This window comes from Zeus faber, assembly GCF_960531495.2.
Source record: "Zeus faber genome assembly, chromosome: 15".
NCBI classification, from domain to species: Eukaryota; Metazoa; Chordata; class Actinopteri; order Zeiformes; family Zeidae; genus Zeus; species Zeus faber.
In genome coordinates this window covers 15,295,815-15,322,037 of record NC_137194.1, presented here as the reverse complement: position 1 = coordinate 15,322,037, position 26,223 = coordinate 15,295,815, and the positions used below count along the sequence as shown (strand labels likewise).

Below are 26,223 nucleotides of genomic sequence, written 5' to 3'. Positions count from 1 at the left end.
GCACACTTCCCACTCTCAGGGCTTTTGTTTTGTTTTGTTTTCTTTTTTTTTTTTTTTTCTTTTTTTTTTGAGGGGGGGGGGGACCTCCCCTCTTCTCCTCCTCCTCCTCCTCCTCCTCGTTATTATTATTATTATTATTGTTCCTCTCGGACATTACTTGGTATTGAACTTTCGTTCGCGCAGAAACGCGGAAGATGTTCGCCGCTCCGACGGCTCGGTCCGCCCCGGCACCCACGCAGCCTCCGCCGCTGTGAAACAACCGACGCTCGTCCGCCCGGAAGCGGCTCGTGTCGGGGGGGAGGGGAGGAGGAGGAGGGGGGGGGTGGAATAAAAAAAAAAAAAATCAAACATTTTTTTTTTAAAAATCAAAAAAAAATAAAAAGACCGTTTTCACGACGTCTCCTTATATGGTTCGAACGCATCCGGCTGGACGTCAAAGAAGCGGCGCGTGAGATCTCCGCGTGAAGGTAAGTTTGGGAGACGGCGCGTGGGGTCTGGGCCATTCGAGATGGAGGAGCGTGATCTTCGACGTGGGCAGCGCCGCGCGTTATTCCGGCAGGACAATAACCGTGCGCGATTTTGTCGGTTAGTGCTCCGACGCGTGGGGGGGCGCGGGGGGGGGGGGGGGGGGGGGTCCGTGAAGGGATCGCCCCAGGGGGTCCGCAGCGCGCCTCGTGAGAATTGTTTTTATTACACCGGCGTTTGTCACCAGTGGGAACGGGGGGTGGGGGGGGTGAAAAAAAAACCCCAAAAAAAACCCTCTCAGTCCCGGGGCGACTCACGGCAATAGAGATCCAGGCTGTAATCGGCTCCACCGGACACCCCGGCTTGACCCGCTTATCTTGGTGTGAAAACGGGATTCATCGTGTTCCTTACATGTGGAATTGTTTTAACTTCTTCTTTTTCTTTTTTTTTTTTTTTTTTTTTAAAACCTGGAATTCGCTGTATTTATGCGCTCCGCTATACGCCGTCCCGTGCGTCGGTGGCCCCGCCTTTTCCCCGGCAACGACACCCCGGGCACAGGGCAAGATGTGAAAGGCGGCCGCGGCGGATTTGACAAACCGGTTGCGGCTGCGGTTAGTGAACTGTCAATACGGGAGGAACGCCGAGCGAAAAAAAGGAAAAAGGAATGGGCAAGCTGCGACCCGCCGCCTCCAGTGATCAGGAAACAAACAAATCAATTCATCAGAAGATGGCAAACTTTCGAGAAAAGAAAGCGGCCATCGTAGCCGCCGATGGGGCTAAGCTCTGATATCGGGGACTGGGAATCGTGTAATCCACCCGACACAGACAGCGTTACGGATTACCACTTTAATATTCTTTCATATTTATGAGAGAGATATTAATGATCCTGAGTTTTGGAAACTGTCTCTGTCCAGAGAATCCCCCTGGTGTCATCCCACGTAAACTATAGGCTTTGTCATGTGCTTAGGATTAGTGACCTTCCCCCTCAACATGAGTCAAACAGCCAAATATTGACTCTAAAATGATGGGAACTTTGCTTTGCACTGCCCAGTTACTCACTGGTATCGTTCATCCCCTCGACCTTACACTTCTCAGTCGACTTTTCTTAATTTGTTGACTCAACGGTGGCTCCCCATCTAAATACACCCTAGTCATCACGAAGGTGTCATCACAGCAGTGAAAATTAATCACATATTGTGCACCGCACTGAACAATTTGTTATCGTTCCTGTTTCTACACGCACATGCACTATGCCTCCTTGTCCTCATCTGTCTCTCTTTCACACACACACACACACACACAACAGCGTGCGTGTGTGTGTGTGTGTGTGTGTGTGTGTGTGCGTGCGCGCACCTCTTACTCAGTGTGCTGTTGCGGTTTGGCTCTCCTGAAACCTTGATGTTCCCTATTAAAAAACACAACAATATCCTTCATCCTTCGCATGAAAAACCGTCTCCCTTAATTTTCAGTTAAAGGGGAAGATTTTCTCCCAAATTCTTAAATGGGGGAAAAAAAAAAAAAAAAAAAGTCGAATCGCTGCCGCATTTGATCATTCATCACCATTTCTGTATTGCATTGGAATAATCCTCTTCAGATTATGACCTTGTTTGTATTTTGTGTGTGCACTCCTGGAGGAATTAGGATGTTTGCCATGGAACACCCCCCCCCCCCCCCCCCCCCCCAAAAAAAAATCCATATTGGGCCAATGACATGCAAACCAATGCCGAAGATGAAGCTGTGTAGTAAACATCCTAGGGCGTGTGTGACGACTCCAGACGGTTCAATCTCAAAAGCGCAATTTCTGAAAAGATGACATTTGCTTATAATGGGGCGCCTATTTTATTTTGTTCGATATTAAACCCGTGGTATTGCCTTACACGGAGCCATGTAGGCCACCAGTGAGTGAGAAGTGCTACTGGATGGCTCCATTGTGCTTCCTCTACTGCCACATCTTGGGCTTAACAGATGGGGCTTAATACTCCTTGGAATCCCGTGAATGCCTTCCAGTGAAAGCCTTCGCCGGGGTTGCACGGGGCGGCAGGGGAAGTCTTACGTCGTCGGCACCAGTGAAATCGCTGGAAAGTGTCTCTCGGGGGCCCAAATTCCTGTTAATTGCCAGCGTGGATGTGGACGGGCCCCTTTGTTCCCCGGCACACTGGATCGGTCTGTCCGTCCCGTCCGTTCGTCTGTCGGGGGGCGATACGCTGGGCCCGGCGTCAATGGGCCGCTTGTATCCCCGGCTCTGCGGCTCTGGAGAATCGGACCCTCTTCTTTTTGGGAGGCACTTGTTTCCTCTTTCAGTGTCGTCTTTGTGCATGTAATCAGAGGGACGCATGGCGGACCATTCAGATGTTGTCTTTTGCGGGGACTTAATCTGACGAATACTACGCCTGATGGTCTTGAGTATTTCCTTTTTTCTCTGTCAAAATTCGAGAGTTCATGCGACCGCTCGGAGCGAGAGAGCGCTCGAGGAAAGACGACAACAGCGCCGGCGGGACCGGACTCTGATATGTTGTTGTTTTTCAGCTGAGGAGCACCGAGCACCGAGGATATATTGTGATCGCCTCATATTGTAGAACGGAAGTGGCTTCTCGGCCAAAGAGTTAAAGGGGAAAAAAAAAAGGAATGGAGCACAAATGGTCGAACGGAGGGGGGGACTGTAAATGAGCCATCGACAGCTTGGGACCCTGAGATGAGGAGCGGACCCCTGCATTGTTGAGTCAACACGATGTTCCCACATGGCTTTACGGCACTCAACAAACAAAACACTTGTTTTGATGGCAGCATGAGAGACGCTCCTCACTTAGAGAGAGAGAGAGAGAGAGAGAGAGAGAGAGAGATTAGAGTGGGCGTTGGGGTGACCGATTTGTGACGGCCTTCCACTGACAGAACCCATTGAATTTCTAGATTTTTAATGTGGCAGACACCAGACTTCTGTCGCTCTGGCCCAGTTTTAGGTGCTAATTAGTGCCCAGCTATGTTCAAGGGCATTTGCATTTGTGCAAAGGAATGCCAGTGCCACCTGTTTTCCAACCCCCCTCTCTCAGTCATTCCCCTCTTTCTCTTTTTTCTCTTCTTGTCACACTGTCCCACACTCTGGCTCTCTCTCTCTCTCTCTCTCTCTCTCTCTCTCGGCTTTGTTTTTGAATGGCCCACTTTTTTTTTTTTTTATCCCTCTGCAGTGTGGCTCGATGAGGTGCGTGTATTCCCTCGCGTCGCCTTGTTCCGAGCCGGCGCGGGGCCCGGCGGCTGATTTTAAAAAGAAAGAAATAAATAAATCTCAGCTTTGCGTCCAAGTTTAATGGGCTGGTGACCACGTTATAGAAGCGCGTCACGCACACATGGAGTCACAAAGCCGCCCACTGCACCACCAAAGGCCCGCAGAGGTTGAATAGTAATAAGGGTCCAGGCCTGTGTGCACTCCGGCTTCAGTGAATCTCGCCCTCAGTTCTCTCCATCAGAGGGCCATTTGAATGGAGTGTCTGATAGTGGTTTTGATGCAGAGGAACAGAGGAGGTCCTTGTGTCCTCTCCCAGCGTCCCTCCACTTCCCGTCCCGGCGCTGTGGGAACAGGGCCGGCCGCCGTGGGCCACGCATCTCCTCCTCAATCCGACCACTGTTAGCATTGTGTGGTGGCTATCGCTCCGACACCCTCATCCACCACCCCACTCCCACTCCCACTCACACACACACACACACACACACACACACACACACACACCCATCCACATGCGTGAACGCAAGTTGGCCTGACAGTGACTGGTGACAGGAAAGGCATCTGCGGCGTCCAGAAAAGACGCTTCTGTGTGTCTTTGTGTGTGCGGACGCAGCTGTGTGCCCCTCGGTCTGGACGGCCACGGTGACTTAAAGTTAAATTGTTATTAACTTTGTTCGTGGACGGACTAATCGTTACAGAGGAAATCGGAGACAAATACTTTAGGTTGATAAAGTATTTAGTCTTGTACAAGAGGAGCAGTTTCAGTGTAGCAACGCAACAGAGTGTCACAGAGGAAGTGCTCGATTCTCACTGGAGATCTGAGTTTTTTGTACAGTTTTCTAGGAGTGGCGAAGCCGACGAGTCGTTGAGATGTCGGTCAGCAGATGTCGCGACGCCGCCACATGGGTCTTGCTGATGAGACAGTTTCGCTGATGGGGTATTTTTTTCGTTGAGATCTGTTGAAGTTCCCTTATCTGATGGTCGAGACATGTTGCCTTTCTCCTCTTCACATTATGGCACAGAAAGTGACTAGTTCATGTGTTTTTTAAGACATGAACTCTATTTAGCCTTTATGAGAAAAGCAAAGTACACATACCTTGTACAAAAGTTCATGAGAAAAGTACAGCAAAACATAGACATAAAATTCTTATAACAGTGACGATGAGGACGATGAGGACAGAGAACATGCGCTTTCTCGCTCTCTCAGCCCTCTGGGATGCTGCCGCGACCGACTAGGTCTTTACTCCACTTAAAAACCCAATAACCCCACCCCACCCCCCCCCCCCGCCCCCCCTCCCGGCAGCTGGTGAAGCAAGTAAGATGAAATAATGCCGCCACAGTGCGGGAGTTTTCATGTAGATCCCACATTAACGGAGCGGAATGACCTGCGTCCACCTCTAGCCCGGGCGCGATTTATAATCTGCACTGAAATCAGATAACAGAGAGAGAGAGAGAAAGAGGTTTTAATGCGGCGGTGCCTACACACAGGCCGCTTTAGTGCAGGATCGTGTGGATGTGGATAATCAGTGTAATCTCAGATCCTTCTCTCAGGAGGCATTTTGAGGTATTGAAACCACGACCATTGAATCTGCGTCAATCTATGGATTTTTGTGGCCCAATGCAATCCGTGATTGCGTTATGGCCGCGCGGTTCAATGTTATGAGTTTTCCTATACTTATCTACGGTATGTTAAACATTTTATGAGTCAGGTTTTTCCCCCTTTTTATTTTTTTTAACTAAGGAATTAAAAGGAGGAATGTGAATGGAGTCACCAGAGTCCTTCCGGTTTCCGCCGCGCCACCTAGTCGGGCCGCTCGCAGGCAGCTTCCCTCCGGCTGAGGAGCATTTGAATATTGAAATCGGGGGCCTGGTGGGCGAACAAAGGGGCGGTTTAGACGAGAGGAGCGTGCAGACGAAATCGCGCCTGCGGTCGGGGGGTGAGGGGGAAGCCTCGCCCTCCAATCAGTTATGGAAATGCCCCCGCAGGGATCTGCTATGTTTAATGATCATGCACGCTTGAGAGCATGTTTGTACATTTTTAATGTTGAATGCCATCCATTGCCCTTATCTTCCGTTGCCGTGTTGGCTGGCTGACTCTCTCCCACTCATTCACTCAGTCACTCACTCATTCATTCTGAGAGGCCGTAATGCCATTTGTTGGTGTCACCGGGAAGATTACTTAGCCCACAGCGCCTGTGTGGACCTTGCTGTTCACTGTTGATTCCCTTTGGTCACAAAGACATCTGCAGTGTTAACAAGCTACTGCCGCAGCACATACACATGGATAAGGAATTTGAGGTCATCTCACTGGTGGTGAAATAATCCAGATTCGGATCGTTTCAGTTTTTTAGTTTACTCCTTACTTTTCATACTAGACTTTCCCAGTTTACACAAATGTGCGTCTTTGTAGATTAGAGCCATCTCCATTGCTCACGGTCTGTGCTACAGCCTCGTCCTGCAAAGAGTTCACCAGGAGGAACGGTGACGCTCTGCCAAGTCAGGAGACAAACACCAGTGTCACATGAAGATGCAAAACTACTTGTTTACAATCTAAACAAACGGTACCATATTTTACTGAATGAACAACCACAGCGTCCAACGTGTATTTTAAACTCTTGATTTAGACGTTTTGGCAAAATGTGACTGTTTGACTCTGCCCTCCCCCGGGTCCCCTGACAGCAAGACATGTCAGGAATGTTCTGGGTGGCATCTGCTGCTCAACGTGGCCGTGCACGGCATCCACGCCGACGGTGTCTCTGCCTGCACCCGGTGCATTCCTCCTGGGGGGGGGGGGTTGTGTGTGTGTGTGTGTGTGTGTGTGTGTGTGTGTGTGTGTGTGTGTGTGTGTGTGTGTGTGTGTGTGTGTGTGTGTGTGTGTGTGTGTGTGTGTGTGTGTGTGTGTGTGTGTGTGTGTGAGAGAGAGAGGAGTTGGAACTCGCCTTGTCCTCCACTCTGCATTCCTCCACTGTGAGCTGGCTCCCTTGCACAATAAACCTGGGAATGCCACGCTGCGGGTGTGCGTGCACGCACACGCGTGTCGCATAGCTTGTGTACAGTCGGATACACACACACTGCGCCTGGAAAATCGCATACACAGACCTAGGCGCACCTCTTGGTCGTGAAGCGTCGTATTTAAAGATGTTTTCTTGGTCACATTAAATTCTCTCTGTGCCTTGACGTTGCACATTGTGTGTGTGTGTGTTTTTTATATATATATATATATATATATATATATATATATATATATATATATATATATATACACATACACACACACGTCTATGGTTTTTCTCCCCATTCGCCTCAGATTTCCCCGCTTGCATCGACGTCTCGGCCACCGCCACTAATGCTGTGCAGATCACAAGTTAAAAAAAGCCTTTGCTATAGGCACGCGGCGCGTGGGGGTGTCTCTGCGGAACCGTACGGTTTGAACGCCGCCTCTTTGAAATGGGATGAAACAAGGGGGCCGCAATTAAGGATTCCCCGCCATCAAAGTCAGAAGCCGACGTCAGGCCGACGTCGCCTCGGAAGACGTTCCATCTTCTGTCTGACGCGGCGTCTCCGGCAGGTTCCAGCAGGCGGCGTTACAAATCAAAAGGGTGTTTAGAGGTTTTTGTTGTTGTTGTTGTTGCTGCATGGTGTTGTATTCCTCCCAGGAGGTGAAGTGAATCTCTTTGCTTCTCTCTCTCCCTCTCTCCTTATTTGCACTACCGGTTCAATAACACTCGGGGAGCAGAGTGAGAGAGGATGTTTTTTTCCGCTCACGTGACGAACAGCGGACGTATCCCCGGCTGCCGGAGGAATTGAACTCCTTTTATTTTCACCATTTCCCCCTGGAAATCTCCTGAAAGGATGGAGGGAGGGAGAGGGGGAGCGGGAGGAAGGGAGAACAGAGTGGTGTTGAGGAGGAAAAAAGAGAGAGGGGAGATAGATGGAGAACTGGAGGAAAGAAAGCTAAAGCCCCCCTTAAGGATTATCTTCTTCCTCACCCCTCTCTCTCTCTCTCTCTCTCTCTCTCTCTCTCTCGTCTTGTCGGAACACATGAGCCGACCGTGGCTCTCGGCGCAACGTATCCACCATGTTTAGACGGAAACCCTGCAAACCCCGCGAATCGGCACGGAAACCCGTGCGTGGCTGCTCCGCGCGGCAGAACGCAGCGACAGTGAAAGCGTGAATCAGTCCATCCTGAGTGGGCGAGATGCCACGGCGGAGTAGCGTCCCGTTGTGTGGCTCGTTTTCTTTCCCCTCTTCACCATCAATGAAATCAGGCCAGCGCTGTGACTCCCCACTATGAACCGCCACTTCCACCAAAGTCCCAGCTTCAGATCCGCTGGTGCTGTAACGGGGTTTGATGGGATCTGATGATAGCTGATATAGTGTAATATCCATAATATCACACCATTAAAGTGGCAATCCATCCGATTATTTTGTTTGGGGGAAAAATAAAAAAATCTCATATTTGATGGTCTTTCTCGCTGGGACACAGACGATCTTATGGATTTCCTATTTAAACACAGGATCATTTAAATGGCAATTCATTGCATTGACAAACACATGAAAAGAGGAAAAAATATATCCACTCATAAAGAGAGTTAAGAAATTGGATATGAATGTCTCAGTTCCTTTCGCAAGCTTGTGAGCGTCGGCATTCCAGCAGTACCAGTACCGGTGAAGTAGTGTAGATCGCAATCGCCCACTCGCTTCTGTCTGTGCTTGTTTTACGCAATAAACCCGGCGACCTACCTGGAGGAAATGACAGTGATGCCACCCCTCCCTGCATGTCTCACCCCAGCCAGGGCTCCTCACGCCCAGTCTGTAGGGCCCCCGACAGACGAGCTTCTCCCGCTGTAGAAGCGGAAGTCGGAGGAGTTTCGCGCCGGAGGGGGGATCGGGTTCGGATCAAAAGAGGTGTGCCGTTCGGCAGATCCGTAAGCCATGCGGAGGAACTACGTGGAGACGGTGTGATCGTAGTGTACGGTTGTTTTGTTCCCTCTCAGGGGGGTCTCTTTTCTGTGTTTTTCAACGTGGACCTTTTCCTGGACCTGTTTTGACGCGACCCATAATAACTTGGCTTACTGTGGATTTTTCTTTCCTCTTTGTAATGACAGTGTTGCCTATTTATATGGGAAACATCGGGCTTTGAGATAATGGCAGGGGGGTGGAATGGAATGGAATGGGTGGAGTCTCTCACTTCAGGGAGACGGGGGGAGAAGGAAGGAGGGATGATGCTGAACACGGCTGGCCTGGAGATGTTTGCAACCACAGAGGGATGAAGAGCAGGGGCATAGGGATGGTTTTGGTGAAAGGGGCGGGGGCTTCTCCAGTGTCACTGCATCTCTGACTCGTCTCCATTTGCCAGATAGCGAGGCAAGTCCCGGGAAGGGTTTTCCTTTTTTCATTTTCCTCACTTGCTTTACGCAGGAGAAGCCTGCATGCATCAGCTCGTCTAAAATGGCTCAGATATTTGCTCGCTGAGCCCTCAATCCCCCAAATCATTTCACATGTGTGTCAACATTGGGAGCAAAGGGATAACTGAAAATCCACGAACCTACATTTGTGCCAGCAGTGTTTGTTTGTTCGAAATTTGTAAAAAAAAAAAAAAAAAAAATCCTATGTGAACATGGGTTTTAAAGCCAGAGGCTCAGCTTGATCTTTGTGGGGCTGGAGGGATGTCACTTGATTTCTTATTTTAATTTGCGGACAGACTGGTTGTATTATTAAGCAAACAAAAGGTGATCTGGACCTATATTGCTTTAAAGCATAAATACCACACACACACACACACACACACACACACACACACACAAACACACACACAGACAGGCCCTTCACATTATACACAAACCCATATTGAGAGGGATAAGAGCTCACAGCTTCTGATCCTATTATAAAAGCCAGAGCACTGCAGGCTCCTATGCGGCTGGGGAAAATGGGTAAACACCATGTTTTTTTTTTTTTTAATGGGAATCTCCCGTGGTCTAACCAAAAAAACACCAAGATGGAAAGAATTTTCCCCGGTCTCTCGACGTCCAACGTCGTTTTTCGGGTGACGCGGCGGAACCTTCCCTCGACCTGCCCTGGGGGGGTTTCTCAAGGAAAGACAGACAGCGCGGAGAGATCACATGCGTCCGTGCAGCGCTTTGCGGAATGCTCGGAATCGCCTCCGTAGCAACGCCCGGGCTGCGTCTGTGTGTTGTGGTAAATATTGACTTGGGCCGCCTCCCTCCCGTTCCAGTGTCTGGTCCGGGAGAGACGCGCTCTCCTCCTGTACTCGGCAACGGCTTGCCACCGGGGAGGGGGGCGAGTGTTTACCTTCCCGGGGCCTACGAACGGTGCTGCTTCTCCCGCTGTAATGATTGACTCTGAAGGTTAACCGAGTGGGTGTGGACGGATGGATGCAGGCTGAGGGGTCGGTGAAACCGTTGAGGATGGGGGATGTGTACTGCAAACATATCCCATCGGCCATTTCTGCTGTCGGCGATGAAGACGGGAGGAACAAGGCCGACCTGTAACCTTTTTCGTTAAGCTTCCAAAGTGGAGCTCGCTGTATTAGCGCGGCCTTGCTCCATGTACCGCTCAGATTACCCTGGCGTGACCATGTATTTTGGCCGGGCCGTAGTCGCTTGCTCGGTGCTGAAACCAAATTGGATCGGCGGCGACAGGATGATAAAGATGTTTCTGACACGAGGGAGCTTGCGACGGCGGTGTCAGCCGCGGCGGCGGCGGCTCGACCGGTAAATCTCGTCGGGACGTTTCAGTCACGTCCTGCTCGCAGGTCCCCAGATGGAATGTCATCGCAGTTGTTTTTGCGAACGCGATTAGGGAATTGATGTCGATAATCTGGGCAGAACAAGCGCAGGCTGGATTATGCGGCGAATGGCTGCTGATGACGCAGGAGCCAAAGCCTCCTATTTCACTTTCTCTCTCTCTCTCTCTCTCTCTCTCTCTCTCTCTGTAGCAATTACATAGAGGGAATTAGGATGAAGGAGAGCGTCTGCAAGGCCTCCGTACGGATCACATGCGCACGGGGGATCATTAGAGCGCGCGCACACGTGGGGCGCGGACATCCACGCCCATGTGTTCAGTGTACACACACTCGGCGTTTCAGACACACACACACACACACGCCTTCATTCCTTTCCATGGCTCTGAACTGGTCGACTGTTGCACCGCGCCACCATCCGCTTGTCCCTCTCGTCGATGGCCGTGGTATTTATTCGGCCGTTTACCAAGCAAACACGTTTTGAATAAACCACAGTCGGTTCCACTTCAACCTGCACTATTTACCTTTTGGGAAAAGTGGCCAGAAGTGCTAGTGCTCCATCATTTTTTACAAAGGGAGAGAATTGAATCTGCAATAAAAATGTGGCTTGAGAACTTGCGTGGGGAGGAGAGCCCAATGTCCTTTAGTCCCTCGTGTCATATGTGTGCACGTAATGGAGCTTGATTTCCCTTACGACATCACTTCCTGTGTGCTCAAGATCTCTCCGCACCGGACGTACCCCGCCGGCATTGTTGGTAGATGGACAGATCAGTTTTCCTGTCCATACCCCTTCTTCTATTGACGTTGGCACAGGCAAAAGTTGCATTGTGCTTGTTTTCCGATTTAGAAACGCTGTGTAGAAACGCTGGTTTAAATTGACAGGCGGGGAAACAGGTTTTGGGATGTAATCTGACAATCTGTGGATACCTGGCCCGGGCAGCTGTCTTTGTGTTGAGGATTACAGTGGTAGTTTACATGTTGCTTAAGTCACTTGCAAAGCGAGTGTTTTTTGTGTGTAGTGTTTTTTAGTTTTATTTTATTTTTTTAATTTCCCCCTCTCAACACATGGGGTGAAGCGTGCCAAGGCTCGATGTTGATACGCACTCAAACATCCAGAGTGAGGAGTTACTGAAACTACATTTTATTTACCCAAGTCAGGAACATTATGCTTTTGCTCCATAACATTTCAAAGCAATATCTCACTTTTTACTTCTTGCTCCTGCAAGTAAAGGTCCCTTGGTGATGTACATATAATCAGTTCGTAAAAGGCCGATAACCACCCAAACAGTACCAATAACATCAAATCTTCACCGATAAAGGACAGAATGTCAAGGATTGGTCATGTCTTCACACTGAAATGTGCCCTTTGATACTTGAATACGTTTTAATATCAACTTTAATACTTTAAATTGAATGGAGTTTTACTTTGAACAAAGTGCAGTTTTCTTAAGGAATGTATAATAATAATTATTATTATTATTACTATTATTATTATACGTATTGTTGTTATTATTATTATACTTATACTATTACTATTTAAGTGTACCATTGGCGTCCTTTCTCCACCATTACACACACCCACACTGTGCTTATGCAAATGCAGTGAAAACAGGATCCTATCTGGCAGCCGTCTGGCACCTGTTGTTCTGCGTCTCCTGTCGGCCGGACCGACATGAGCCCAGCGGAGCGGGGCCCACGAGGCCTTCCTGCTTTTATCTCTATCTCTCTCGCATCATTTAATCTCGTTTTCAGATTCGTTGATCCGGAGCATCCCCACCACCAAATATATACTGTGTGTGTGTGTGTGTGTGTGTGTGTGTGTGTGTGTATATATATATATATATATATATATATATATATATATATATATATATATATATATATATATATATATATATATGTGTGTGTGTGTGTGTGTGTATATATATTTTTTTGTTTTGTTTTTTCCTTTAGATTTTTTTATTTATTTATTTATTTTTTGTTCCAAGTAATCATTCTCGTTTTAGTATATTTCCCCAAATAATTGAACCTGCTGCTCGAGTTGGCACATCTCTTGAAGGTTCCTTGCCAGAACATGCCCGAACCAATTTATTAGACAAAAGGAGGCAGCAAGCTCCCTGAGGCGGTAAGGAGGAGGTAAGGCTTCTCGGTGTAGTTGTCATTTTTGCGTTCCAGTCCTGACTTGCCCATTCCCATAGAAGAGTTTCACTATCTCTTTCCCCTCGTCTTGACACTTTGGGGTTGTCTCCATGGTCTTGCTATAAGTGGGATTGTTAGCAAATTCAGGGGGCCTGGCCAGTGTTGTTTTACGCAATGTAGAACAAAGTTGATTCATACCAACCCTACGTTAGACGGGAAGGGAAAAATGGAAAGTGTTAATATACCAACCCCCAGCAGACGTATTAAAGAGCCTTTTCCCACTCAACCAAATCCCGTGAGACTTGGCGTGGGTTAGAATTGGTTTCCAGATCTTGTGCATAATTAAGCAAATCTCACCCCCATCCGGACCCCCCGCCGCGCACCCAGGGACTTTCTGGTGGGCCCTTCCCCACACGGAGCAGGTGCTCACTGGATACAGTCAGACCCTCCACTACAGCTAGTGCTGTCATTAACTAGATTCCACTAAGCCAATGGATAATGTTGAAACACTATTAATACGAGGACCACTACAATACCAGTTCAAATATCAATTCACTGTTGTGAACCTTTTTTCACGCGCCTCTATGGAATACTCGATTCTGATTGGTCAATAGCGACAATCAGCGGTCTGTTGAGCGGTCAATGAAAAACAGTTATTTCCGATGGATTGATTTCATTTGGAGGAACGGGGCAGGCGAACGCCATCGCTCAGTCTTGTAATAGAAAAAAAAAAAAAACCAATTTGGTGGAAAACCGCCCAATCTGGCAACGCAGGTGTTAGGCTATTCATACTAGTTATACAACCGTTTCATATCCATATTCTTAATTTGGTGGCCGTGTAATAAGCAGGGTAATGTGCTGTCGGTCGTTATTGCAGAATAACCTCCGCTTTGTGTCGGGGTGCCGGTCAATCTGTCAGGGGTTATTTTGGGATAACGACCAGCTGGCTGCACTGATTCCCTAACTTCTATTTTGGAGTCACTGATATTGAAGGGCCGACCGACTTTTTCGTCAAAATTTGCTCCTCAAAGCCGCGGAATGTTTGATCCGTCTGCATCAATGCGATTCGACCGAAACTTTTTTTTTTTTTCCAAGCATTGACGTCGGATACGCGTGGCGACGTCACTGGCCCGACGCATACGCAGGATATTTTTGGGAGAAAGGTCCCTCCTCCTCCTCCTCTTCTCGACGCATTCCTTCGCCGCTGTACATGCTATAGTCCGCTGCGGGGAAACGGAGCTAAACGGGGCCGAGCTCTGGCGCTCCATGAGCCACAGGCGGCCACTGTGTCTTGTGCTCGCTGCCTGCTGTGAGCCCACAATAGAGGCCTTTGTCCGAGTATGGAGAAATCAGAAACGCCTAGCGCTCCCCTTAATGCGCAGCTTCATGTTTATTTCGCTCAGATCTCCCTTTGCTGCACTTTGGCCTGATCCGGTAAGCCTGGGCTTTCCGAGCGGGCTACCGTTTAACAAAAAAAAAAAAAAGGTTTGTGAATTCGGTGGAGGTTTGAGCGCTGGTCTCATATCGATCCACTGTGCGGTGAAAGAGACGTGTTCGCTGACATAGCGGCGACTTCTCTTTAAGGAGAGGGCCTCGGTTGTGTGGAATGGGCCTGGCCTTTCTTTTCCATGATGGAGGGATTGAGATGAGTTGGGAAATGCCTTTTCGGTGATCCGTCTGAAAAGGCTTATTAAGCGCCAGTCAGCTGGGGGAGGAAGGAAAATCTCAAAGGCAGACTCCTTCTGCCAGTGTGTGTGGTGTGTGTGTGTGTGTGTGTGTGTGTGTGTGTGTGTGTGTGTGTGTGTGTGTGTGTGTGTGTGTGTGTGTGTGTGTGTGTGTGTGTGTGTGTGTGTGTTTCTTCAACTGTGCACACTGTTACACACACACTTTGATGCGACCGCCTTATGCAGACATGCCCCTTGGGACTGTCTTCATTGAGTCTCTCTCTCTCTCTCTCTCTCTCTCTCTCTCTCTCTCTCTCTCTCTCTCTCTCTCTCTCTCTCTCTCTCTCTCTCTCTCTCTCTCTCTCTCTCTCTCCTCTCTCTCTCTGATGTACCATAATAGGATCAGACCAGTCATGATGATGATGATTATTATTTTTTCCCCAATCAAAAGTCACTATGATCATTTACTGGTTTATATTTTGTTCATTCTTTGCATGAAACACCCAAAATGTAGTGTTTTCTATAAATTAGTATTTCCTAGCAACCCCCCCACCCCCACCCCCCCGTGGCTATATCTGTCCATGATAGCGAAGGCTTTGGACCCTAAATTATCCCTGGCTTAGCATAATGATTTCGCTGCACTAAGCTGTCATTACATAGGTCACAGATACTTCACATGCCTTGGTAAGCAGGGAGGCTTGAGGAATGAGGGAGAAATGAATGTGAGGGAGGGGAAGAAGAAGAATTTTAGATACTCCTCTCGACATTGTGTGTGTGCGTGTGTGTGTGTGTGTGTGTGTGTGTGTGTGTGTCTCTCCATGTGGTCTTAGTGTCTGAATTGCTCCTTCTGCCCGGCACGCCGCTTCTTTAGAGTCCTGATCTCACGGAAACCAAGGTTTTTTTTTCTTCTAAGCCCCTTCTCTCGTCTTCCATTTTCCTCTCAACCACCTACTTGATAGTCAGAAAAGTCCCAAACGCGTTCTCCCGGCGACCTCGAATGAAGAGGGTTAAATGGGTGCGTGCCGTTGCCCGCCAAGTGACGCAGATATGAGAAAATTTCACGTCGTACACGGGTTCGGTTAAAATGTAAAGGAATCCCGTTGAAATGAATGGATAGCACACTGGTAAGAGCCTTTTTTATGCCGAGCTGAGTCCTATTATTTCTAATCTCACTGGTAAGACCAACGGAGGAACCGGAAACCCCTAAGGTGTTTGGTTGTGTGTGTGATTTTGAATGTGCCTCCATGTCCATGTGGGTGTTGAAGGGAGCGTGGCAGCTGCTGGACCGTCCTCTGGGAAGCGCTGGTTTATGCGGTTGACATGACACCGTGGCTCCACGGTGTCAGCGCCGCGGCCTCTCATCCCGTCTCCGGTTACCGCATCTAGCCCGGTCGCGGTCCCAGGAATCCCGCCGGGGAATGCGGGGGGGGGGCTGTTCGGACTAGGCGGCCGACCCTGGACGAAAGCCCCGTTTCGCACATGTCGCCCCGCTGAAACGCACCCCCGTGGTGACGATTAGTTTTTCCGAGTCATTCATGGCCGCTCCCTCTCTGTGTTGGCACCCCTGCAGGCCGAGGCCATGGGGGGTTCCAAGAGCAAGCCCAAGGATGTAGGCCAGCGTACTCGCAGCGTGGATGGCAACCTCAACGCCGGCTGCGGGGCCGGCGGCCACCACCTCAACTCAGCCCAGCAGTCGCTGACGCCCAACCGGAGCCCCGCGGCGGACGGAAACCTCCGCGGCAACCAGCCCCTGGGCAACAACGCCGAGCTGGCGCTGTTTGGAGGGGTGGACAACAACTGCGTCACCTCCCCCAACAGAGGCACACTGGCGGGTAGGAAGCTGATGGGGCCCCAGCTGGAGTCCTTAACCTCAGTCTAGGGTTCGCTGCGAATCGGCTAATTAATTTCCTTCCCAACAGGCGGCGTGACGACTTTCGTGGCGCTGTACGACTACGAGTCTCGGACCGCCTCCGACCTGTCGTTCAGGAAGGGCGAACGCCTGCAGATCGTCAACAACACGTAAGAGAAACGGCGCAAATGCAATCCCCCGCCGTCCTACGAATCCCTCTCTTTCCTTTCTCCCACGCGTCCCCCCCCCGTCCCGCTCAGGAACACATCGGCACACGCCCGTAAAATGCATCAATTCGTGGTGTACACCGACGCACACAAGATGTGACGCGCCCTCTGTCTGGCTCCTCTACAACCCTAAGTGCACGTCTCTCGCCATCTCCACCGAAAAAAAACCATGTAACCATAGAAACGGGATCCCCCTCAGCTGGGACTTTCATTTTATTTTATTTGTATTTGTTTATTTTTTTTGAATTTCTGCACAATTTAAATTTTCCATCCCACTCCGCCACACACCCAACCGCCCGTTTCCAAAAGCTCAGCTTCTCAAGTCGCCGCTCACGGTGAAGATGTTAACTATTGTCCTCCCCGCTTACTGATTACCCAAAGGGGGGGTAAAAAACCCCCCCAAAAACATTAAACACAGTAACTTACTAGAAAGCTAACCCGTCTAAGGGGGGCGGAGGGGGTGGCGGTGTTTGTTTTCGAAGAGAGGGTGCTGCAGGAATCAATAGGGGAGCAGTGAACCGTGGCCTGTACAAACTGCTGACCTAGAAGGTCTGAGCTGAGGACAATGGAGGATTAGCCGTGCATCTGGCACTCGGGCCCGGAGAACCCGGTTCATTACTGGGTCAAACGCGCCCAGATTCTGACCTGACTCTTGAGATAGCGGTCATTGACTGTTAGCGGTCCATTAGGGGGTCATATTAGGACCCCGCTCCTCCCCTCCCCTCCCCTCCTGGGCCTGTCTTATGCCTTATCTTGTCTTATCTTTTCTTGGCTTTGCTGTCGTATTGATGCACAATATATGACACAGTGGTTTAAAAAATCAGTTGTTATGATAATAATGGGCCTCACCTCACAGCCTTTTGTTTTGTTTACAATACACACACAGACACACGCACACCACCACCACAAGATATTTCCATATATTTCAGTATTGGCTCGCTTTAGTATATACATGTTTGTTTGTTTTTACCCCTGAGCATTTTCCTGATCATCACATTTTTTTACTTTTGTTTTTTTTTATATTTCTCTATTTTCAGGGTTTTGGCAGATTTAAATGATAGACATGACAGAAATGCCATTGCTTTAACAGTGAATTAACATAATTGAAAATACGTCCAAATTAAGTAAGTAACTTTGACCACTAGCTGTCAGTGGGCCCAGGCGATCTCTCTAATGTAGGTTTCTCGTCGTATGATATCTGTAAAAAAATCCGGAAACCTGAAAATAGACCATTAAAATACATAAATATATTCATAATTAATAATATTTTGACTTGACCGAACAAAATGTGAGCTATCATCAGGATAAGGGTTATGGGCAAAATGTAAAATGTGTGTGCTGACTAGTAGATGAACTAAAACTCGGCGTGGTCCTTTATGCTCAAGCCACTTCTCAGTGAGCTCTGGATCCGGGATGCTGTAAGTGCTTCCCGATGTCGTTTTGTTTTTAGTTTTTTTTTTTATTGATTATTTTGCAGCGTACTCTACGCTACTGTCCCGCTTCTGCAATGAAACATGCTCTCTCTACCTCTTTGGCTCTCTCTCTCTCTCTCTCTCTCTCTCTCTCTCTCTCCGTCTTCACCGTTTCCCTTTTATCTCTCCTTCCCCCCCTTCTCTCCGTCACGTCACACTGGGGTTGTAGGAGGAAGGTAAACAGCAGGTTTGTGAAACTTCCCTTGAGTTTTGTTTTTTTTGTTGTTGTTGACACCCCCCCCCCCCCCCCCCCCCATGTGTATGCGTGTACTGCACTGCGTTTCTCTCCATGTGTGTGTCCCCGTGTGCGTTCCCGTTTTCCCCATCGCCGCGCCATCACACCCGCCCGAAGGCACCGCCGCATCTTTCTGTGTTTTAGGGCGACCGGGCACCGCGTAACCCCACGCGCCGCTCCGAAGCAGCCGGGCGGGTTGATCCCGAAAACCACATCCCCCGTGCTGCAAACGCTTGAGCAACTCACCCCCACATCCACCTGCCTCAGCTGGTCATACCGCCTTAAAATGCATGAGTCTCCATCATCAGAACCAAACACCGAACCGCCGGGTGCCTGGAGTTTGGCTTCCAAGTTGGGCACGCGCGCAAAAACCGATTTCCTCCAAAACCTTCTAGTTTAGTCTGAGGATCGGTTCTGTCAGCGCTGGATTCAACCCGGCGGGGGGGTTTATCAAGTTTCCCTTCACAGAAAATGTTACTAACCATCACCCTCACCACCACCACCACCGCTCCGCCACCACCATCAACCACGTTCTAACTGCTCCGTGGATTGCAATCCCAGAGGCGGAAAAAAAAAAAGAACGGGAGTCGGTTTATTCAATTTTTCCTCACCCGGATGCTTGATAAACACCCCCCCCCCCCCCCCCAACCCCAAATCTGTGAGCGAGCCCCTCAGAACCGGCGCCGGGCGTCCTGTGAAGCTCGTGTCTGTGCCCTTTTTGAATCCGCAGGGAAGGCGACTGGTGGCTGGCGCGCTCCCTGACCACCGGAGAGAGCGGATACATCCCCAGCAATTACGTGGCTCCTTCCGACTCCATCCAGGCAGAAGAGTAAATCCCTTCTTTTTCTTTTTCTTTTTTATTCCCTTTTGGCTTCCGTGTCTCTTTTTGCTTATTCCTTTCATCAGCTGAGATAGTCTGGTCGGTTGAATTGAGCCTCGAAGGGACCTTGTTGGCGGGCACCTTTTTTGTTTTTTTTTCTTTTTATTACCCCGTAGCAGTAGTTCTTTAATCGCTTTATAGCCCTGAGGGATCTTGATGCATGCTTAGTTGTACAGAATAACTCTTCTACACACTTTCTAACCTTTTTTCTTTCTAATAACCACTCCATTTCCCCACCGCTGTCTTCCGCTCCACCAGTCATCTCAAACTGACTATGGAGTCCAGGTAAGCGGCTGTTCTGTTCTGTGGTGGTCTGTGAGGAAGGGCATTTGGGGTGGGGCATGCAAAGATGGATAGATTGATCGCTGTGTCACTCACTCGGGTCTCGAGAGTCACTCTGCTCCCTCCTCCTTCACCTCCATCGACTACCACGGATATTCCGCTCTACCTGTTTTCCTGACCCTGTCTTTTTCTCTTTCTCTTTCTCGCTCTCTCTCTCTCTCTCTCTCTCTCTCTCTCTCCCCGCCCCCCTCAGGTGGTACTTTGGCAAGATCACGCGCAGGGAGTCGGAGAGACTGCTGCTGAGTCTGGAGAACCGGAGAGGGACTTTCCTGGTGAGGGAGAGCGAAACCACTAAAGGTGAGCGAGTCAAACCCCCGGTCAGCCCCATCACCAACGTGTAAGAAGCCAAAGCCAAAGCCAAAAAAAGCCAGATATGTTGGTGCCGTTGGTTTCCTCATTTTGCAACTGTGGCTCCAAGGAAACAAGTTAGAGGACTTTTTGTTCACAGGCTCAAGGGGTAAAAGGTAGATTCGACTCCTGTAGTATCCGAGTTGAAGAGGATTGTGATACGGCAGCTGATTGGTCGCTGCGGTTCCGGCGCCACTTTTCCGACCCCGTCTAGTTGTTTACACGTGTGTATACATGGACCGTCCAGGATTCCGATTAGATCACACGGTGTTATTCGCCCGCAAACGCACACGGCTGAGCTTTGTATATACATGAGCGGTTGGGGCTGTGGGGGCGGAAGGATGGGATGGATAAATCAAAGGAGGAAGGGATTGCGGAAGAGGAGAGAGAGGCCAGGGGGGGTTGAGGTTGAGGAGGTAAGGGGGGTTTCTGCGAAAGGAGCAGAGGGGAGGCCTGGGATGGGCGAGCCAGACAGAAGTAGGTCAGCGTGGAGTCAGGGCTGAGGACTGCACTGCCATAGGCCATATAGCCCCGTTCGCACATCGAGGGAAGGGAGGGGAAAGGGGTGTGTATGCCGGGAGGAGCCCTCACACCGGTCACTAAGACGGTGCTGCCATCTGGTGGCGGGACAAGTGAATTGCATCGGTCATTTGTCGTCTGGAATCGCTCGATAGGGTTATCATACCTTTTTGTTTTTTTCCCCTGCCAGGTGCCTACTGTCTATCCGTGCTGGACTACGACAACACTAAAGGGCTGAATGTCAAACACTACAAGATCAGGAAGCTGGACAGCGGTGGCTTCTACATCACCTCGCGCACACAGTTCAACAACCTACAGCAGCTGGTCAATCACTATCGCAGTGAGTTCACGTCAAACGTCCTGACTCGGAATCCTGAGCCCCAAGACTCGGACTCGAACCGCTTCGTTCTCTTTTGTGTTCCCGCCGTCCAGAGCACGCCGACGGCCTGTGTCACTCTCTGACGGAAGTGTGTCCCATCCTGAAGCCCCAGACACAGGGCCTGGCCAGGGACGCCTGGGAAATCCCGCGAGAGTCCCTCCGCCTCGACCTCAAGCTGGGACAGGGCTGCTTCGGAGAGGTCTGGATGGGTAAGGCGTCGTCTCAAATGAGCAGTTTCTCAAAGAAGCCCTGCAGCGGAATCTTTCATTTAAGGTGTTGGGAACCCCTGATTTTCTTTATGACTTCCATCAATCTCCTTGTGGGCTGAATTGTATGGGGACTGTTCAGTAGAATGAAACAATATTAATAACCCGCCCCTTACCAGGAACATGGAATGGTACGACCCGGGTGGCCATCAAGACCCTCAAACCAGGCACCATGTCCCCGGAGGCCTTCCTCCAGGAGGCGCAGGTGATGAAGAAGCTGAGGCACGAGAAGCTGGTCCAGCTCTATGCCGTGGTGTCCGAGGAACCCATCTACATCGTCACAGAGTACATGGGCCAAGGTCAGTTCGTAGGTCAGTGAACTGACTCCAAACATGCTCCAAAGTTCTTAAAGAAACAATGCGGCCGTTTCTGTACCCTCATTAGGTAGTTTGCTGGACTTCCTGAAAGGCGACATGGGTAAAATGCTTCGGCTCCCTCAGCTGGTAGATATGGCCTCACAGGTAATTAAACAAACCTTCTCTTCTTTTAAAATTAATTTTGGGGTATTCAAGTCTGCGATTAATCTTTGTTCCTCCCTCAGATCGCTTCGGGGATGGCGTACGTGGAGAGGATGAACTACGTGCACAGGGACCTGAGAGCGGCCAACATCTTGGTGGGGGACAACCTGGTGTGTAAGGTGGCCGACTTCGGACTGGCCCGCCTCATAGAGGACAACGAATACACGGCCAGGCAGGGTATGACCACACGGGAGCATTTTACAATCATTATTACAATATTCCACTATTTTTTTACATTTGCGTATATTACAGTCATTACAGTAGCTTTGGATGCGCGATGCCACACACTTCTGGAGTTCTGTGAAGACGTTTTCTTTAATCACACACTTCCGGGATCAATAACTGACAAAAGAAACTGATAATAAAAAAATTAAACCTATATTTTCAATTGCGGGAGCATAGACAATGATCAGCAGCCTTCTTCAGAATTACGTCTCCAACGAACAAGAGAAATGATATCACTCAACAATGGACACCCGATAAGATACGTTGTCAATTATTTTTTTCTGGAAACAAAAATTCAATAGCATCACCACTATAAGGTGGAGAGCACTTGAACTTACAGAAAACACAAAGGAACCCTCGCTAAATGCTATTACAACTTTTAATTTAGCAAATTTATCTTTTGCCCACAATTGGTGGGAAATATAGCTTCATTTTTAAAATTCTTGAAATTAGTTTGAAAGGTTGTTTTTTGTTTTGTCAGTTATTGATTCCAGATGTGAAAAGGCGTCAGTATATAACTACCTTTACTGAACTGGCATCTGGACTGTCCGACCGGCAACAGCAATTTAAGCAGCCAAAGGTAACCTGTGTCCACATCCCCTTTCACCCATTTGGTCATGCGCGTCCCCCCGACAGGAGCCAAGTTCCCCATCAAGTGGACGGCCCCTGAAGCCGCTCTGTATGGCCGCTTCACCATCAAGTCTGACGTCTGGTCGTTCGGGGTCCTGCTGACCGAACTGGCCACCAAGGGCCGAGTCCCGTACCCAGGTAAGGGGGGACGTCCCAAACGTCTGGGAACGTTGCGGGTGTGGTTTCCACGGTGACCTCCAACACCCCTCGCCCATCCCCTCCCCTCCATTTTCTCTCCAGGCATGGTGAACCGGGAGGTGCTGGACCAGGTGGAGCGCGGCTACAGGATGTCCTGTCCGGCGGAGTGCCCCGATTCCCTGCACGAGCTGATGCTCACCTGCTGGAGGAAGGAACCAGAGGAGAGGCCCACGTTCGAGTACCTGCAGGGCTTCCTGGAGGACTACTTCACCTCCACGGAGCCCCAGTACCAACCGGGAGAGAACCTGTAACAGGAGAGTGTGTGTGTGCGTGCGTGCGTGCGTGCGTGCGTGCGTGCGTGCGTGCGTGCGTGCTTGCGTGCGTGCGTGCGTGCGTGTGCGTGCGTGCGTGTGTGTGCGGCGAAAGCCGACGGGACCTTGGTTTCAATGACCTCTGGCAATTGGGACGGCCGCAGGGACCTCGAACCAGTCATCCATCTTCGCAACCTGCCGTACCTTACTTTACCTTTTCCCATTTTCCTATCTTTCCATACGACTCAGAAGCCATTCGCTGCAACTGTCTTTGGCCTGGACGGAGGGTCCCAGATGCCCAGGGACTGATATTACCACATTATATCACGAGATATGTGAAAGTCATTACGTCCTGCTGATAGCTACACATTGTTTATTTGGAGAAATTTTCAAGTGGGAATGCATCTGAAACTTTGCTGTAGTTCAGATTTTGTCTTCCAGTCTAAACGTGACCTGTTCTCTCACAGCGCTATGGAGTTGGGACGTTTTTCTTAATGAACGGGTGTATTTTAATTTTATTTTTATTATTATTATTTTTTTTTACACAATCCTGGATCAACTGGAATATATTTCGGGTGAATCTTTTTACCTTGGTTCGTCTAACCCTTTCACGGTCGCCCTTACTGCTGTGAATCTCCGTGTCCGGTCACCGTGGACCCGTTTGTTCAGTAGGAAAGTTCAACACGAAGATGACGAGGAGAGAAAAAGCGGAATCTCTTTTTTACTCTTTTAATCCACTGTTGAACATTTGTGTAATTTCCTTGAAAGAAAAAACAAAAACAAAAAAACAAAAACAAATGGCTACTGATCACTTTTTCTTCTCTCTCGTGCAGCGAGCATTCGAACTTTGCCGCAATGAAGTTTGTACACTATTCTACGAAGTAAAGATGTATTTTTACTACGCTGAACGTCTGTTCCAATGAAGCGGGAGTTTGAAAATGGGGAAAGCGTTTAATTGTAATCGAATGATATTCCACTACGTTGTTTTAGGGCTTATTTATCTGTCCCAAAGCGTTGTTGTTTTTTTTTAATATATATTCATGACATGAGAGGTTACTAGACTCACCATGACGGATAAATGTTCAACGGATGTTACTTTTGTCTCCATCGTCTTCTTAACATTTTTACTCAGCGCGTCCCATGTGACAGGATGGGAACTATTTACACATCACACGGTACTCTTGACCTTTGCAAAAATATAACTGATTTATCTTAATTTGTCATTGTATACCCTTCGTAAAAGTTGGATGGAACACCATTTTTATGTTTTTGCAGAAAAACAATGTTGAAGATAAACAGTTGGGGAAAAAAACAACAACAAAAAAGAAACCTTGCAATGCCATCATCCTGCCAGTAGAGGGCAGACCCGAATGCTTTTCCTAACGTCTATAGGGAATTGGCATTTTTAAATTTAATTGTAAATATCTTTATTGCTAATACTTTGTATATACCTTTATAATTTATTTCTTTTAAAACACTTACATTTTTTCTTTTTTACTTTCCTGCTTTCTGTATCCTTTTTGGAATCATCTTCCATTTATTTACTTCCTATAGTCATAGGATTAATAATAACTGACAGTAATAATATACACACACACACACACATATATATATATTACAACACACACACATTTACTGCAATTTTTTTTATGTGCACGTGTCCGTGAGTCTTGGCCTGGCTGTTTAATTTATGATCTCCGTATTCCAACGGGTGATAACTTTGGACTCCTTGGCGTAAAGCTGACTTTGCATTTGCCAAATGCCACCTACCCTTTTGAGATAGACACAATCCTCTTTTTCAAGCGACGGCTCTGTAAAAAACATTACTACTCCAGGTTTCATAATGAATACATGTTTACATAATAATCCAATTTCTGAGGGCAGCAAAAGAAAACGGCAACGATGCAAAACTGTTATAATTCTTTCTACTTGCATGACGCTGTCTCCTGTATTTTGTTTTGTGGTACAATCGATTCATCGGCGTGGATCTCACAAACCATTGCGGTTCAGATTTATATTCAAAAGACGGTATGTGCGCCTTCTGTGGACGCAAGGAACGGTGCTTGTGTGTTTCTGAACTTTGTCCTGTGGACGTGCATTAAGCCATGGTTGATAGATTGACCTGTCTGGCATTTCTCCCAGGCCGTCTGGCATTCTCCCTTGTTTTCCTGACCGGCCTCGGAAAATGTGTATAAGAGAGATCGTGGAACAACGTTATGGAAGGGGTGGGGCGGGGGGGAAAGTCATCTTTTCTAATACAGTCTCACAAAACAAGGGTGTGTTTCATGTGGGGTCCTTGGGTTACTTTCTCAGTCTATGCAGTTCTTTTTTTTTTTTTTTTTTAATCTGTGATACTCATATACCCTTTTCTACTGCATCCAATAGGAACGGAATAATTTTCATATCGATAGCTTTGTTTAAATCCTACTGTGTACTGTTCAAAAATTTTAAATGGATGATGTTTGAAATAAATTTGTATATTGCCAAATATGTTCATTTCTTTGTTTATTCAGCATTATTTTCTGATTTTTACATGTTCATTGGAAGTTGCACACATTGAACTAGAGCATGCAATTAAGAAAGACAACTTGGCATCCGCCAAATAAACTCAGGTGAGAATGTCAACAAATTGTCCTATCCTGAGAGCTATAAACAGTAGTGTTGATTGGACATTTTAATCTGACTAAGAATGTAGATCAAGCTTGGCCAGCAATAATTGGAAAATGGACTACTAAAATCTCCTTGGATCAAGTTACTTTTCTGACATGTCTGCCTTTTGGGGAGCTTGTAGACATACAGTGGGGCAAAAAAGTATTTAGTCAGCCACCAATTGTGCAAGTTCTCCCACTTAAAAAGATGAGAGAGGCCTGTAATTTTCATCATAGGTACACTTCAACTATGAGAGACAGAATGGGGGGAAAGAATCCAGGAAATCACATTGCAGGATTTTTAATGAATTGATTGGTAAATTCCTCGGTTAAATAAGTATTTGGTCACCTACAAACAAGCAAGATTTCTGACTTTCACAGACCTGTAACTTTTTCTTTAAGAGGCTCCTCTGTCCTCCACTCGTTACCTGTATTAATGGCACCTGTTTGAACTCGTTATCAGTATAAAAGACACCTGTCCACAACCTCAAACAGTCACACTCCAAACTCCACTATGGCCAAGACCAAAGAGCTGTCAAAGGACACCAGAAACCAAATTGTAGACCTGCACCAGGCTGGGAAGACTGGATCTGCAACAGGAAAGCAGCTTGTTGTGAAGAAATCAACTGTGGGTTCAATTATTAGAAAATGGAAGACATACAAGACCACTGATAATCTTCCTCGATCAGGGGCTCCACGCAAGATCTCACCCTGTGGGGTCAAAATGATCACAAGAACAGTGAGCAAACATCCCAGAACCACACGGGGGGACCTAGTGAATGACCTGCAGAGAGCTGGGACCAAAGTAACAAACGCTACCATCAGTAACACACTACGCCGCCAGGGACTCAAATCCTGCAGTGCCAGACGTGTCCCCCTGCTTAAGCTAGTACATGTCCAGGCCCGTCTGAAGTTTGCTAGAGAGAATTTGGATGATCCAGAAGAGGATTGGGAGAATGTCATATGGTCAGATGAAACCAAAATAGAA

At 48.3% G+C, this 26,223-nt stretch overlaps 1 protein-coding gene across 2 annotated transcripts; it reads left to right on the top strand.

Moving 5' to 3' along the window:
* src (v-src avian sarcoma (Schmidt-Ruppin A-2) viral oncogene homolog) lies at positions 1-25,067 on the top strand. 2 transcript variants are annotated; one of them, XM_080015604.1, is made up of 13 exons: positions 1-467; positions 15,819-16,080; positions 16,168-16,267; positions 17,966-17,983; positions 18,762-18,860; positions 19,447-19,550; positions 20,311-20,460; positions 20,553-20,708; positions 20,885-21,064; positions 21,150-21,226; positions 21,307-21,460; positions 22,145-22,276; positions 22,379-25,067. In XM_080015604.1, exons 2-13 carry the CDS (start codon positions 15,828-15,830, stop codon positions 22,585-22,587), a joined length of 1,632 nt encoding a protein of 543 aa, XP_079871730.1. In that variant the 5' UTR covers positions 1-467; positions 15,819-15,827; the 3' UTR covers positions 22,588-25,067. The 2 variants fall into 2 exon arrangements, with proteins under 2 accessions (XP_079871730.1, XP_079871731.1); XM_080015605.1 differs by lacking the exon at positions 17,966-17,983.
* Positions 25,068-26,223: the final 1,156 nt, after the last annotated feature.

Excerpts from the sequence above, each read along its gene's own strand:
- src (XM_080015604.1), top strand. The coding sequence starts at position 15,828 with ATGGGGGGTTCCAAGAGCAAGCCCAAGGATGTAGGCCAGCGTACTCGC. Across the intron at positions 21,227-21,306 it reads TGGTAGATATGGCCTCACAG|ATCGCTTCGGGGATGGCGTA; the intron begins GTAATTAAACAA and ends TTCCTCCCTCAG. Across the intron at positions 22,277-22,378 it reads GGGCCGAGTCCCGTACCCAG|GCATGGTGAACCGGGAGGTG; the intron begins GTAAGGGGGGAC and ends TTTTCTCTCCAG.